Consider the following 16,124-nt stretch of genomic DNA (forward strand, 5'->3'; position numbering starts at 1 on the left):
CTGCATCTAGTCATAACTCATAAGTTATGAATCGTAAGTAAATGCAAGTGCTATGTAGTTCCTTTTCGGAAAACCGCGTTTGAGAACTACACATAATATTATTCATAATGGCATATATTATCATTACGTATGTACTATCGTCATTGCACCGCTATGGAATTTTGAAACCTTTTTCAAGACACGGTCAGGAAAATTGAACGGTGGCACCGACGTCTCACGATGATTTATAAATTACTGTATGGCGCCGACGAGAATATTACGGCGATCGCATCGGTCTGGTGACAACTTTTCGCCTCACCAATCACACGCAGCCATTAGTCAATGTATGTATTATTAACAATTCTTTAAAACCGTTCTGTTTTTCGGTGTAGTGTGTGCAAAAACTGCAGTTTAACGCACGGATCCGATATTGCACCGTCGTCGTGGTTTTTATGATTTTTAACAGTGTGGTCTACCGAGCGTTGTTTATCCGTCGTCATGGTTTTTATGATTTTTAACAGTGCGGTCAACCGAGCGTTGTTTATCCGTCATCAAGGCGTACGATAACATAATAATTGCGGTAAAAATGGCTGACAAACAAACACTTCAGCTATAATGTAACGATGCCAAAATAATTAATTGGTATGACAAAATATTTCCAACAAACAGGCCTAATGTTGTATTCGATAAGAAACAGAGCACTGACGTCAGTGACGAAAACATAATAATAGAATACCTTGTGACATTTTAATTAGTTTCGGTGACTATATTGCAAAAATACTAGAATTGCAAACCATTAAATTAAACAGTGACATAAATATTTTAACTACGATAAAAAATACCTGATGGTAAAATAAAATATTCTCAAACACAAAATAAAATCAAAAATAGTATTTTTAAGATTTGTGTATAGTCTTTGAATACGACCATTACATGGCTAAAAAAAATATGAGACGCATCTGATGAAAAATAATAACGAGGCTTGCAAGATCGTCATTATTTTTAGATTCTGAACGAAGTGATGAATGTATCGATTTTACAATGATGTGTGTTTTTTTTTGGTTTTGTTTTGTTTTTGTGTCTGTGTACAGCATAACTAGTCAAAATAATGCTTCAATTTCAAACTTTGGGGGTGGTTTCCGATGTAAAAGTGAATATCCTTGGTGCATTATAGAGGTTAAAAGTAAACATTTTCCAACAATTTTCAAAAAAGTCGAGAAAAACAAAAAAAAAAATGACAGAAAAACGGGAATTTTTACGCAAAATAAGTTTTCGACCAAATCGATTTTTTTATATGGTTGTAATTCAACAACTAATCACTATAAATACTTGAAATTTTCACCAAATGCTTATGTTAGTGATATCTATACACAGTTTAATTTTGATTTTTTTCGAGTTATTTATAGACCACTGAAATTTTCAATTTTTTTTTGAAGTGTCGGTAAAAATGTTTTAAATGACCAAAAAACTTGAAAATTTAATACAAGGTTTCTTATGAGTAGTTCTTATTGTAGCTAAAAAAATTAAAACTGTTATTCACATTTTTTTTTTATAAGCGTTTATAGTTCAAATTTTTACGAAATTTGTCAAAAACTTCAAAATTTGCAAGTAATTTTGAAGTATAAAAATCATAAAATTTTTTGCGTTTATAACTAAGGATTAAAAATACAACACTAAGTTTTCCATTAGTTTTTTTTCAAGTAGCTATAGAGAAAACTCGAAACATCATTATAGGAAAAATTTTAAGTGCGTTTGAATTTTAAATTTTTACGAAATAGCGTAACGATAACGATTTATCCTCAAACGATTTTAAATATTTGTTATTATTCAAAAAGTATAAGTCGTAGATACATGAAAATTGCATGAGTTATTAAGATTGGCATTTTCTTAACATGATTTTATTTTCAAAATATTTTGACTTTTTTTGAGATATTTATAGACAACTGAAATTTTCAATTTTTCTGAAAATTTTTTTTAGAAGTGTTGATAAAATTGTTTTGGCCCTATGAAAATACTTAAAAATGTAATACAAAGTTCCTCGTAAGTTATTCTTATAGTAATTGAAAAATTATAAAAATACATAGGCACAATCAATTTTTTTTAATTAGCATTTGAAGTTCAAATATAGACTTAATACGTAAAAATTACGGCAATTTTCAAATTATCCTAGCAGAAATTCATAAAAGTTTTTCTTTTTAAATCTAAGATTTGAAAATTTAATACAAGGCTCCTATCATATTTTTACAATAGCAGTTGAAAAATAAAAGAAATATAATATATGAATAATTTTTTTTTAAAAGCATTCAATGTTTGAATTTTGACAAAATACATAAAAATCACGAAAATTCGAAAATTATTTTAAGCTAGAAATTCATAAAAAATTTTCTTTTAAAATCAAAGATTTGAAAATTTTTAATAATCTATAATATATCCTAGACAGATAAACCGTCTACGTTCAGAATCGTTTTTCGTATACAATGATACCTATCATTGCATTCAAATTTAACCTACCTTAGTCAGAGGTCCATCCCACCCCCAATGTACAGCAGAGCGATACCCACTTACCTGCTTTTTTATTTTATAAATGTATATCAATATTTTATGTACCTATTTATATATGCTATGTAGGTAAATTATTATTAATACCGTTGTTGAAATGTAACGCACTTATTACTGCAGAGTGTCGTCACGATTGTCGATTATTTCGAACTCTGGCACAGTATTTTGATCTTATCGTTTTTACTATTTAAAAATTAAAGTAGTAATGAAATTTTCAATTGAAATATGATTTCGTATTTTGTTGAACACTTAAAAATTTGGTTCGTATCAAATAATCTCAATATGCATCTGAATGTTATTTAATCATACTGATGGCTGTCGTTTCATTAATTCGGTGTAAACACCTGAATTCCACTTGTCTTCCATCGAGAAAGTTGAACTATGACATGAGTTATTGAGAGTCTTACAACGATCTATCAGTATCGTTGGTCAAAACTTGTATCCAAATATAGGTAGATGGTAGATATATCTGTTATATTCAACGAGTCAGTCTGAATTTAGTTTCCAAGCGAATACACACCGCCGAGTTTCACGACGAGAAACTATGATATTACTATAAAATAAACTATTAACTTCTCAATCGTATAATATAACGCTTATTCGTAAACAGGTCATCAATAATAGTTTATTTTATTGCTGTTGCTATCATAATATTATGTTAGTGACAACCGAATATTATGTTTTTCAAAATTAAAAACAATCAAGCCAAAAGCTGTAATAAAATCGGCGACAACAAACATATTTTTACATAATATATAAGCTGCGAAGAATTTCTCAATAGGCATTTTTAGTTAAAACGAAACTGCATTTAAACGACGACAAGACACGTGGAGTGCACGTGATAATATTTTAATTATTTCAATTTTATGTCATTAACATAAAAAAAAATTATCGCTGAAGTACACATTGCTTATGCTGAAGTGAAACCGTTTCAACAAGGTAGGAATAATTCGTTTTGTCTTGGATCGGTGTAATGTATTTTGTAGCGGACTTAAAATTGACGAAATTGTTTTTCAGTAAAGTAGAGCGTTGGACCTGACGCAAGACTTCAAAGCGTATCCAGTCAACTATATTATCGTATAGAAAGCGATAAACAATAAGAGTAAATATAAATGTAAATTTGTACTCTGCCACGGTGAAACCATAAATGAAAAGATGGTACTATTATTCCTGTACGAGTAAAAATTGTTCATGTTTAGTGAGCCACGTTATAATATAAATGATTACAGTAGTGTCTACACAAACACAACATTAGAATAATTTTCTTCCCGATTTATCTAAAATGAAAAAAAAATATATGTATAAAAATATAGGAAGTACCTAACCATATTTGGTATTATTTCCCAAACATTTCTTTCGTCTATAAATATTTTAATTTTTAAATATATGTGTTTTTTTTTTTTTAACAGTTGTATTTTACCAACAGCAATTATCGTAACATCAATATTATTGTCTGAAGCTAATTGAATTCGAAGAAAATGTGTCTGATTGTATATGTAGAAAAAATTATGTACCTACCTACAGGCATTTTACATTTTAACACGGTGTAGGAACTAATATAATATATTATAACAATTTTAATATTTATTCGTATATGAACTTCTGATGACAAGGTTTTACCAAAAATAATTTATGTTTCCATAAATACCTATACTGCATTTACCATATTATAGCGGGAGTTCTACGAAGTAACCACTAGCCAGTTTTGATGATAAATTATTTATGCTCATAATAATATCATACTAATACTTATAGGTAAATTATACTAAATGCCATGACGTGATTGTCATCAAGTTAGTGAAATTATTTAAAAAAATATTTTTCTAATATTGTACCTACCTATTATTATCGTATAATTATTTTTATTGACATAGGCACCGGAAATAATAGACTCGTGACTGTGGTGTACCTAAATCACCTACCCGAAACGCCGTCTTATCATGTGAACTAAAAAAATATAATAACATTTTTTTTTTTTTTTTAGTTGACCCACTGCAACATAGACCATTGAGTGTAGGGAGGGTACTGTAGGGTTTTAAGTCGGCTAGGTTTTTGGTCCACGTGCGTGTGTTTTCGGCAGAATTTATAGTGGGCTGCACCCGTTGGTTTCTGCCATGCCCGTGCAGTGGCTTTTCCTTCCAGATAGCGTGAACTGTCCTGAAAACGATGCAGCCACATGACCCGGTTTCCAACCGGTGACCTACAATGCACTTAAATATTAAAACCTAAATTGTATTTTCAATTAAAACACGATTACGATTAACACATAAATATTATATTATCGTAGTAAATTATTAATTATTTTATGCACTAGTCATAGTGGAAATGTTGATTGAAAAGGGAACGGATAATCTACCACAATTTTTGAACTTAAATAAATTTTCCAATCATTTATTCAGTGCAAATTGACGTAATATTATGTCAACTGTCCATTTAATTTATTTAAATCTGAAAATTTTAATTTGGATATTTTTATAATATTATTGTATTCAATTGGTTTGATTGTTTCAATAATGAGTCTTTTTACAATATTTACAGTTTTAAATAATTGCGTAAATATTATATACTATTATTATAATTATTTTTGTATTGATGAAACATATCTTAGAATCATCGGGTATTTTTGATATTTCCTGCATTTATTATTATGATATAATATTATTCAAAATTTAAGCCATTCAGACCACCGCCCGTGTACGTGAACATAATAATCATGATATCCATATTGAAATTAAATAAGTCGATTTTACGGGTAGTATGGCCCAGACAGTAAATAATATTTATTGTTATACAATCATCAGAATGAACCTAGATTGAACGTGGATTCTGGTTTTTAATATTGTTCACGTTCAATATTCCAGCTATTTTATTTCGCCAATCTAACGTTGAATTTTCAATATTGTTTTCCAACGTTACACTTGAAAATGTTCCATTTCCATACACGTCTTTGGTACCATTGCGTCGTGAGGTCCTGAGACTGTTTTTCAACACTATAATACAATACAATTGGTCCTATACTCCGAAACAATGCATAATTATCTAGCCTAGTGATTTTGGTAACCGATTAGCAATGGTCGGGGAAATAAGTGCCAAAAATGCATTCTCAAATATACCGTCAACGGATTCCATGTACAATAAAACATTAGTGTTCATTAATATACGCAAATTGTCATTAGACATAACGGATGAGTCGTTTATGGAGAAACAAACGTACTTATATATAATTCATAATTCCTGCCAGTCAACTGCCAAGTGTTGAGATGAAACGGGCACATATACCTTTGTTGGCGTAGGAACCTAATGTGATTCGCCAATCTTAATGGCGGAGCGCAACACTATCTTACATCGTATATACAGAGTGATACACCAAGTACGCTCACACTTTCTTTCAGTTCTTTAAAATCTGATTTTTAGAATTTTTAAATATGCTTAAATACCGTTTTAAAGAAAAAATTCTTGAGAGATTTTGTACTGCATAAATAGTGTCTTGTGGAGATCCAAACTTCTTTTTTTTTTAAACAAGTAACCTTTTTTCAACTATAATAGCTACTCAGCGGATAACTTTTCTGAAAAATTTGACATTTCAGAATCAAAACTTGTATGAGTAGTTTTCGAGTTTATTTAGCTTTGTGTTCTGAGGATAAAAGGTCCATGGGTAATGGGTATTTATAAGATATGGGGTCTATGGTGGATTGAAAACTGGACAATCATTAATATTAATAAATAAACATTAATAATTTGTAAAAATAGCACAAGACAGTATAATAAATACTATATTTGAATTAATGGAAATAATATGGTTTAGCGGGCTTGACATGCACCCTGTATGTGCAGTGTGACATTATTTTTTATAAATTTACGAGACCTGTCAAAATTATTTGCAAGATTTTATTTTATTATTATTTTTAAGTTATCTTTACGTCTTTTTTGATGATTGCGCTTGATTTCAACATTAATATTCAGGATAAGAAAAATCCTTGTCACTTCAAACGATCAACTGCAGTCAACGGCTCGTTATGACAGCACATCTGGTCAAATTGTTTCTTCTCCCTCCTTTCTCATACCAACCTTTGAGACAATATAACATAATACAATAATATATTAATATAATATTATTATTACGTTATACGACCGTCGTCATTATCTTTTTTTCCGCCGCCATATTCTTTTCTAAGGTCACCCCCTCCCTGAAATTCACGCTTCATCCCGATATATGCACGGCGCACGCTGACTCAACAAAAATATTAATATCACGCACTACCACGGTGTACTGAAAAAAGAAAAATTTCATAGTTTATTTCTGAATCCTGATAGATAATAATACGTCTTCTCGTTTTGATGTTATTATTATTTTTCTTTTTTAATTCAAAGAAAAACTATGAATGCTTTTGATATTACAATTATGTGTGAATGTGTGTCATCAAGTCGTTTTGTATTAGTAAGAGTTAAATTTCGTAAAATTTTCATGAGGGTGGTTTCTGGTACTAAATAATTTGATCTGGTTGGTACTTATATAGGGTGTCAAATATTATAGATGTCAACTACTTTACTTTTTCATGGAATAATGCTTTGATTTTTAATTTAACATATTTTCTAGTTGGAAACTAGTTAGAAATTTTGGAGATGAAAATTATAAATTCTCAAAACTTTCCTTAAATATTAAGAAAATCGATTAGGATAAACGGTGATTGTTACAATAATTTTTCGATTTTCGACAAAATAAATTATTTTTATTTTTAAGCCTTGAATAGTATATAATCTCAGAATCATATAAATTATATTTTACTTTTATTTTTTTTTGTTATTTTTACAAGTAATAAACAATATATAAATTATTATACTAGACACAATAAAAATAATAAAAATTATCATTATCGTTATAAAATACATAATCAGAGTAAAATCTGAAATAAAATTTACTTTCAAAATAGTGTAAATATAGATGTAATTCGAGTACTGGATGGATAAGATTTTCATTCGAACACGTACCTATTTTAATATTTGATTGTCTATTTTTATTTTTTCTATACTTATTAAAAAAAAAAGTATATAATTTAATTAATCACGTTGTGACCTGCATGCATTGACACAGTCGATCTGTTTACACAATTCGTTCTACCACTTCATTTTTTTTTTTTTATTATAGTAGGGTAAAAAAGCCACTACTGGAACCACCGCCACCGCCACCACCACCACCGCCACCGCCACCGCCACCGCCACCGCCACCGCCACCGCCACCGCCACCGCCACCGCCACCACATCCCACCGCCACCACATCCCACCGCCACCACATCCCACCGCTCCTTGCCCAGCCTTAGGTGCCGCCGTCGGTACACCGCTCCCCGCCCCGCCACCACATCAAACCGCCACCACATCCCACCGCCACCACATCCCACCGCCACCGCCACCGCCACCACATCCCACCGCCACCGCCACCGCCACCGCCACCACATCCCACCGCCACCGCCACCGCCACCGCCACCGCCACCGCCACCGCCACCACATCCCACCGCCACCACATCCCACCGCACCTTGACATTTGACAAGCCATAGGTGCCGCCGTCGGTACACCGCTCCCCGCCCCGCCACCACATCACACCGCCACCACATCCCACCGCTCCTTGCCCAGCCATAGGTGCCGCCGTCGGTACACCGCTCCCCGCCCCGCCACCACATCACACCGCCACCACATCCCACCGCCACCACATCCCACCGCTCCCTGCCCCGCCATAGGTGCCGCCGTCGGACGTGACCTAACCCACGGTATACATATATAAAACACTCATATTAGGTATACTTGATATAGTCTCCCACTACAGAACCGTTTCCCCACTATAAGTTATTATCCTCACCATACTCGAAACAATTAGTTAATAATTCAGTGTATGAACATTCAGTCTTAGTTTTGTTTTAACAGTGTCAAGTCGCGAGTTTTATAACAGTGTTATTATGGGTGGATCAATCAGTGAAATGAATCGGATGTACAAATATGTTGCGCCTACATCTCCGACTGAACTTATCGATTGCACTAATTTTACAATCGATTTTGAAAACCGTAAATTTTTAAACGTTGGTTTCGATTCAAAAGATGAGTTCAATATCGTCGTGCAAATAATTACACCGTCGCGCTATGTAAATATTTCTCCAGACTTCTTGAGGCGTATTACTCAGTGATGGGCCATGTTTTATCTTACATTCTGGATACTACTGTTCGTTATAAAAAAATTATTTTTTTGGAAGATGAATTTGTATTGCTCACGAGTATGGTATATAAGGGAGAGCATGTTTTGGTCATGGAGTCTAAAAAAATAGACGGATGTAGAACTATATTAAATCGAAGAGATCTTATGACAATTCAAGATTTAGAGAGCACAATTCTTGAAACCATAACAATGAAAATCGCCATCACACGACCTATTATTTTAAATCAAATCGATCAAATAACCGACTACCTTAAAACCGATTTTAATGTTGATAAATCAGCGAAACTTGAAGAAGTAGTTTCAATAACAAAAGGAATTCATGCCGAATTAATCACAAGCCATATACCGAAAAACAAACAGAGTTTCATACATCAGATAAAATTACTCGCAACTGAACAGCTGGCAATCAAATGGATGGAAAAGCTGAATAACTCTATAAATGTATGAAAATTTATTTAAATATTTCGATAGTTAAAATTTTCGTATCATGATTACTTATTTTTATTACAGAATAAAACGGAAGCTTTTAACGTTGACATATCGCCACCAAGATACTCAATTTTGTCACCGTCGATTATACATGACGAAAACGATTTATCACAGTCACGGGTAATTTAAAAATTAAAAAAAAAAATATTTTTCTCGAGTTAACCGTTATTTTATTTTTAGGGTGCTGACGAGGACAGGGGGTTTCGAGAATACTTTTCAACACGTTCGAGTTTACCAACGAGGGCACCAATTCGGAAAATCAAACCTATGGTAATACACACATTATTTACTTGATAAACGGATATTGATAAATTTTTATTACAGGCTGTTGACGAGAACGATGGGCCGACTTACTTTAACAGATTTTCACCATCCCCACCATCTTTGTTTGACTAAACAGACGACAAGTCTCAATCAACTCAGAGGAATACGAAATTAATTTTTTATTTAATAATATCTTATTAATGATGATAATAAATATTCTTTATATCATAACATGTGTGTTATTCATTTCGTTATACATATCCCCACCATAAAGGATAGAGTAGGGATTAATCCCCGCTCCACACGGCAGCACTGCATAAAACGTGTGACACGAGCATAGGACAAGTCAGTCGTAACCCGCTCTTCAAGAAGTGACAATTTGTGCGTTTGATCCATCATAATGGCTAGTCAACTTATCGACTGTTCGACTTTTTTCGTGGACGATAATATTTTTATAAATATAGGTCTAGATCCGGATTTTTTGTTAAATTGTGTTGTATGTATTACAAGTAACATGCAATGTGTAAAAATGAGTGTGGACTTATATGAATCGCTTAATGTATTACTTAAAGACATCAATTTTTCACTACCATCACATTTACTGTTAGAGGAGTTTAAATTGATGTCAATCGAAGAATGCAACGGCAACAACATACTGTCAATCAAATGTTTGCTTCAAGACCAGAATGTGCAGTTGACAAAAGGGAATGTTGCAAGGATCTTACAGTTAAGTGGTGCCATTGAAGAAGTTATCCAGATGAAAACAATGTACACACGGCCCACTGCATTGGATCAGGCATGTAAGATTTCAATGTTTCTCGGAAAGGAAATGCCGTTATCTAAAGATACAGCCATAACCGATGTTGAAGATTATTTGAACCGCATCGAAGTTAGGAAACTGAAAGAATGTATTCCAGTCGCAGGTACTTGCTTAATAGCAGATTTGAAAATCAAAGCACTCAAACAATTAGCAAGAGGCTGGTTATCTTATTCGGCAAAAATTGAGGTAATACAAACATATTTTTGCATATTATTTTATACTAAACAAAAACATTTTTTTTTTTTTTAGCCTGAAGTCAGCAGACCTAAGACAAGAGCATTCGTAGCACGTGAAAGGGAAATAGCAAGCCGTAGATTGAGTTTTGGAAAATAATTAATTATGTAATATTTTATTGTGACTTTGGTACATAAATAAAAAAAAAAAAAAATGTAATATTTTAAACTCACATTTTTATTGTGGCTTTGGTCGATGATAATAAAAAACAACTTGATGTTTAAAAATAAGTATTTTTATTTACAAACTATTTACAATTTCCTTACATCACCATTAAAAGGGTTATAAGTTATAATTTGATCGTGTAAAATGAGACAATAAGCTGCAGTCTTCGCTGGAATGGCTTTGCCTGTTTCGAACTCGATGCGTAAATCAACAGTCGACGATTTTACGTTGTCGTTTTGTCGTGATAAATCTACGACTATGATTGGTACGTATTGTTCAAAAATGGTTTTTGACAGTAGAGGCTCACTATATTCTCTATCGTAGTATGATTTTTGGAAATCTGTATATGCTTTATATAAAATGGCCGTAACGTTGTTTGTGAAATCTGAACGGAAATCTTCGTATGGATACACTTCAGAATTTAGATGTATTTTAAGGTTTTTCAGGTAACAGTGATCGAATCGTCCAGACGGATTAAATAAATTATTTTTTCGATCTGTTTGAAAGCCAATTAATGCAAATCTGGGTTTCTCGAGCAAACTGCTCGATTTAACCGTCCACGAATGAGAAGTGTTCTGAGGGAGAACCGGATATTCGCACAAGTCCCAATTTCTGAACGCACACGAGAGTTGTTTACGAGAGTCTAATACTTTTAATAGTTTTATTTTTTCTTTGTCACTCACCCTGATAACCGGCATCTTCCAAATAATTTTACTCAGCTCAATCACTACTTTTTTGAGTTTTTCTTTATTGTCATTCGCAGTGGTCTCGGAAACGTACAACGCATCAGAGTCCGTAGACGATCTGTTTAAAATGATTTGTTGGTTGCAGTTGAGTAGTATTTTTTTATAATCTTCACAAAATCCTAACAAGTGTTTGAGCGGGATACAACCAGCAAATTTGTTATTTAACGTGAAATTTTTATTTTCACTGACATTCATTTCTACGTCCCAAGCAGCATTTTTTAGATTGTTCAATTCATTCGGTGTGTGTGAGCAAAACCCTTTAAGACTCGATGATATTCCAGGAGATTTTAATTTTTGTATTTCAACACCGTTAATTTCATACCGGATTTCAGAAAACAAAAACGCCAAACCATTATTTGTAAAATTAATTTCGTTCGCATTAATTTCGTTCGAATATGATGCAATATCTGCTGGTATATTTAATTTACCTTCAATATAGAGATAGCTCTCGCAGGGGAGAGTGTAAGCGTCCATATTTTGAATGGATATTCTAATTTCGTCGTTATTGGATAAAGCTGTTGAAGAATAGGGGAGGAAAGAGTGGTACTGCATTTGAGTTATTTTGCATTCATCTTCATATCCGCCGGCCACGTCCAAATACATGTCATCCATGATTATAGAACTTTTAAAGACCGTAGAAATGATAGATTGTTCTTTGTTAGTTTCTTTACAATCGGCGTACGTCTCGACGTATTAATCTTGTTAGTAGAACTGTAGCGACTCTTGATAGCATTTCTTTTTATATAGCTGTTGAACTTAATAGCCATTTTAATGTTTAATTTGTATACGAACTGTGATTGGCTCCCCTCTTAAATTGATCAAATTATTATCTTGATCTCTTAGTACTATATTCACTTTACTTATAGACGAAGAATTAAGCCGGTAGAAAACTAGATGTTTTGGGACTTCTATGATTTTATGTCCAGGCGGCGAAGAAGGGAAAAACTCGTGTATAGTCTGGCTCGGTATACCATTACTGAATGAACCAGAAATTAGATTGCAATCTATTTTTATACAGTTAACTTTCATTATGTTGACTATCCGTTCAGATTCGTGTAGTGTCTTGGCGGAATAAACTTTATTCTCAAACCCTAATATTTTCGATATATTATGTTCAATAGTGAAATCAACATCATGACTACAAGTCATCGAGCATTTCAATGTGCTACCATCGGCTTTGAGTTGAAACAAAGTAACATGATTCGGTAATAGTTTTTGAATCATCGACTCCAAGTTAATTATTTCGTACGATCCCGTAGGTATAGTCACAGTCACACATTTTCCGAGTGAATCGTGAAAACCTATTGTATTGCAATCCGGTTCTACGTTTGGTATAGAATTATGTGTTTGCAGGCTTAAAAGGCACAGCTGAGAGGTATTTTGTACTTCTAACGGCGGGAAAATATCACAAGACATTTCGCTGGAATTACCGTTTAATGTTATCGTGTACATGATAAAAATTTCAAACACAAATGACCACAATTATATGTGTTATAACGTTGATGCCTAGTGTAATTATATTGTATTTTACATCCGCTGAGGTACGATTGTAGTTCCAGTGGTGGTGGTAGATTTCCAAAACTGTCGTAATATTCTACTTGTTTTCCGATTTTCTTATACGCTACCCAATGAGTTCCGGTACTTTTTTCAACGTCCAAATTGATAACAGCCGATTCTTTATGCTTAGGACGTTTAGGTAACCTATCTCTGGAAAACACTCCGATGAAATGAGGTATTTTCATTATGTGCGCGTGTTTTATAATTTCATAATCGTACAAAGCTCTTTTGGGTAACGTAGTAATTAGTTTTTTTTCCTTTTTACGGTTTTCTTCACAGATTTATGGACTCCCTTTCTTTTATACGAACTACCTCCTTGTGAAGAGAGATATAGTCCTTTACCTTTCTCGATCTTATACGAGCCACCTTTATTAGGGGCGAGGTATAAACCTCTGCCCAAATGTGTAGGTTCATTTCTATTGAATTCGCTAACGGTCTTTACGACGTTAGCAATACCCCCCGTCAGCGCTCCGAGTGCGGATAAACCGGCAAAAATTGGTATCAGTGGTAACATTCCTCCAGTTTTCGGTAAAGGTATAACACGAGGTACCCGAGCTTTCTTGCTGTTTTTAAGAAATATTTTTTTAGCTGCCACAAAACATTTTTTTGTTAATTTCATCATGTTTTTTTCTTTCATATTTTTTTTTAATACATTTTTAGCTGCCTTGACTGCTGCGTTGAATCCACATCCAGCACCCATTTTTCGTTTTGCCTTCATGCCAGTAGTGACCAACCACGCTGCTGCCTTTTCTTTTAAATTAGAGTCTTTTGACTTGAATCTATTCCAAGCCTGGTTTTCTAATATATAATCTGCTTTTTGACGATCAGTCAAAGAGTTGCTGTGATCATAAGCGATATCGTGTTCTTTACACAACGAGTCTAGGGGGTTGATACCTTTATCGCCGCGATCTAATCGTTTTTTCAATTTTGTACCTGGGCCGCAGTACTGATAACCTAAAATTATGAGTCGATTATATTGAATGTTATGTGTGTTGTATGGTTTATAATTACCCGGTAAATGAAGTTCAAATGGTAATTTGTTTATAAGAGTGTTCACGATACCTCCGCCTTTATTCTTGTTGTTTCTTCGAACGGGTGACATCGTGTAATGATTAGATTACAGAGATTACCCAAGTATTTATAATGAAGTTTGTAGATCAAGAAATAAAACTCACAGTGGAAAATGTCGACCCGCCTACGAGTCTCCAATCGAGGCATGGGAAGCTTTTACCGAATACTTGTCGTGCTTTAGTTGTCGGGCCTTCCGGATGCGGCAAGACAAATTTGATTTATGCTTTATTGACTAACATCAATGGTATACGTTTTCACAACGTTTATATATATTCGAAAACACTCGATCAACCTAAATATAAAATGCTTTGTGAAATTTTAAAAGATGTAGAGGGCGTTCAGTTATTCACTTTTCACGAAAACGACGAGGTTATCCCACCAGAAAAAGCATTACCAGATTCTGTTTTTATATTTGACGATATTTTATGTGAAAATCAAAATATCGTACGTTCTTACTACACGCGTTGTAGACACAACAATATCGACGTGTTCTATCTAGCACAATCATTCGCTCGCATACCCAAACAACTTATTCGAGATAATAGCAACATGATTATATTATTCAAGCAAGACGAGACTAATTTAAAACACGTTTATATGGAACACTGTTCGGGTGATATGAACTATTCTGAATTTAAAGAGTTTTGTACTTTGTGTTGGAGTAGGGGGAGATTTAATTTCGTCGTGATAAGTAAAGACTGTGAACGTGACAACGGACGGTATCGACACGGTTTCGACACATTTGTCGTTGTATAAAACAATGTAGTTCATTCTCAACCATGGAAGACAGAAGTGCAGTGTTGAACGAATTAGTTATTGCCAAGAAAAACATTAAACGTAAATTTGAAGCATTGAAAAGAGGTGAAGCTGATATTCAATCTTATGTAACGCAAACATTTAAACCAATAATCGAACCGTTGGACAAATTACAAAATTCCGAAGCCGGTAATAATGAAATTATAGCTGAAGGTACCCCATATATTGCATCCGATAGCCAGTCTGAAATTTTTCGTACATTAGAAGAAGAGGAAAAAGATAAAATATATGGTCCAAAAAAATATTCTAATGGAAAAAGCAAGTTAGGTCAAGAAGAAGTAAAATTCAAAAACAACGCAATAATTATCAAAGATACGTCTTATCAGCTAACGCCTGGACTTGTTGAGTTATTATGTTTCAGATATCCAATGCAATATACTGATAATGATTTAAATACATATAAAGAAATACTAATACAAACTTCAGCACATTTGACACAGGACGGTGCAAAAATTAAGAAAGGTGGTACAAAATATACGCAAATTATTCGCAAGCTATTTCCATCGGGAATGGGTGTGAAATTACAAACACATGATTTAGTATATTGGAATGACCCAAATGAGCTGGTTGATAGGTTGCGACTTCTTTTAGCCTCTCAATCTGCTGGAAACACTGGGGTTTCAAACGAAATATTATCTATTTTTGAAGAACTGTACGAATCTGGTATAACAAGGAAAATACCAAATGTATAAACGCAACATAGCTATCGAACTTCACAGACCGGCTAGGAAAAATTATACGAGGCGAAGAGTAAATGTGTATGGAAAAAACGATTTGTGGCAGGCTGACTTGGTCGAGATGATTCCACTTTCAAAGAAAAACAAAGGATATAATTATATTCTCTGTGTGATTGATTGTTTTACGAAATTCGCCTGGGCCGTACCATTGAAAACAAAAACAGGGTGTGAAGTGACCAAAGCCATGTCTACAATACTTGTAGATAGGTCGCCCAAACTGTTGCAGGTAGATAATGGCAAAGAATTTTATAATTCAAAGTTTGACATGTTAATGACTAAGCATAATATAAAAAAGTATAGCACATATTCCACGACAAAAGCCTGTTTTGTGGAAAGGTTTAATCGAACTTTAAAAACAAACATGTATAGAGAATTTACTGCTCTGGGTTCACAAGAATGGATATCAATTTTACCTGACCTAATCAATAATTACAACAATGCGAAACACAGAACGATTGGGATGACACCATTGCAGGCAGACGAA

The 16,124-nt window shown here is 33.5% G+C and overlaps 3 protein-coding genes and 1 pseudogene across 4 annotated transcripts in view; 3 read left to right on the plus strand and 1 right to left on the minus strand.

The window, feature by feature from the left end:
- The window catches only part of LOC107169051 (pseudouridylate synthase RPUSD2-like), a 530,147-nt gene that overhangs the window by 322,437 nt on the left and 191,586 nt on the right, over nucleotides 1-16,124 (plus strand). The window lies entirely within an intron of this gene.
- On the plus strand, nucleotides 8,392-9,707 carry LOC149061459 (uncharacterized; annotated as a pseudogene).
- On the plus strand, nucleotides 9,865-10,693 carry LOC149061460 (uncharacterized). Its single transcript, XM_089217239.1, has 2 exons — nucleotides 9,865-10,500; nucleotides 10,564-10,693. Exons 1-2 carry the CDS (start codon nucleotides 9,895-9,897, stop codon nucleotides 10,645-10,647), a joined length of 690 nt encoding a protein of 229 aa, XP_089073365.1. The 5' UTR covers nucleotides 9,865-9,894; the 3' UTR covers nucleotides 10,648-10,693.
- On the minus strand, nucleotides 13,261-14,939 carry LOC149061461 (uncharacterized). Its single transcript, XM_089217238.1, has 2 exons — nucleotides 14,028-14,939; nucleotides 13,261-13,970 (listed from the first exon to the last, which is right to left on the minus strand). Exons 1-2 carry the CDS (start codon nucleotides 14,116-14,118, stop codon nucleotides 13,261-13,263), a joined length of 801 nt encoding a protein of 266 aa, XP_089073364.1. The 5' UTR covers nucleotides 14,119-14,939.

The sequence above is a fragment of the Diuraphis noxia genome, unplaced genomic scaffold (assembly GCF_037042655.1).
Source record: "Diuraphis noxia isolate RWA-SAM2 unplaced genomic scaffold, SU_Dnox_SAM2 contig0001, whole genome shotgun sequence".
Classification (NCBI taxonomy): Eukaryota; Metazoa; Arthropoda; class Insecta; order Hemiptera; family Aphididae; genus Diuraphis; species Diuraphis noxia.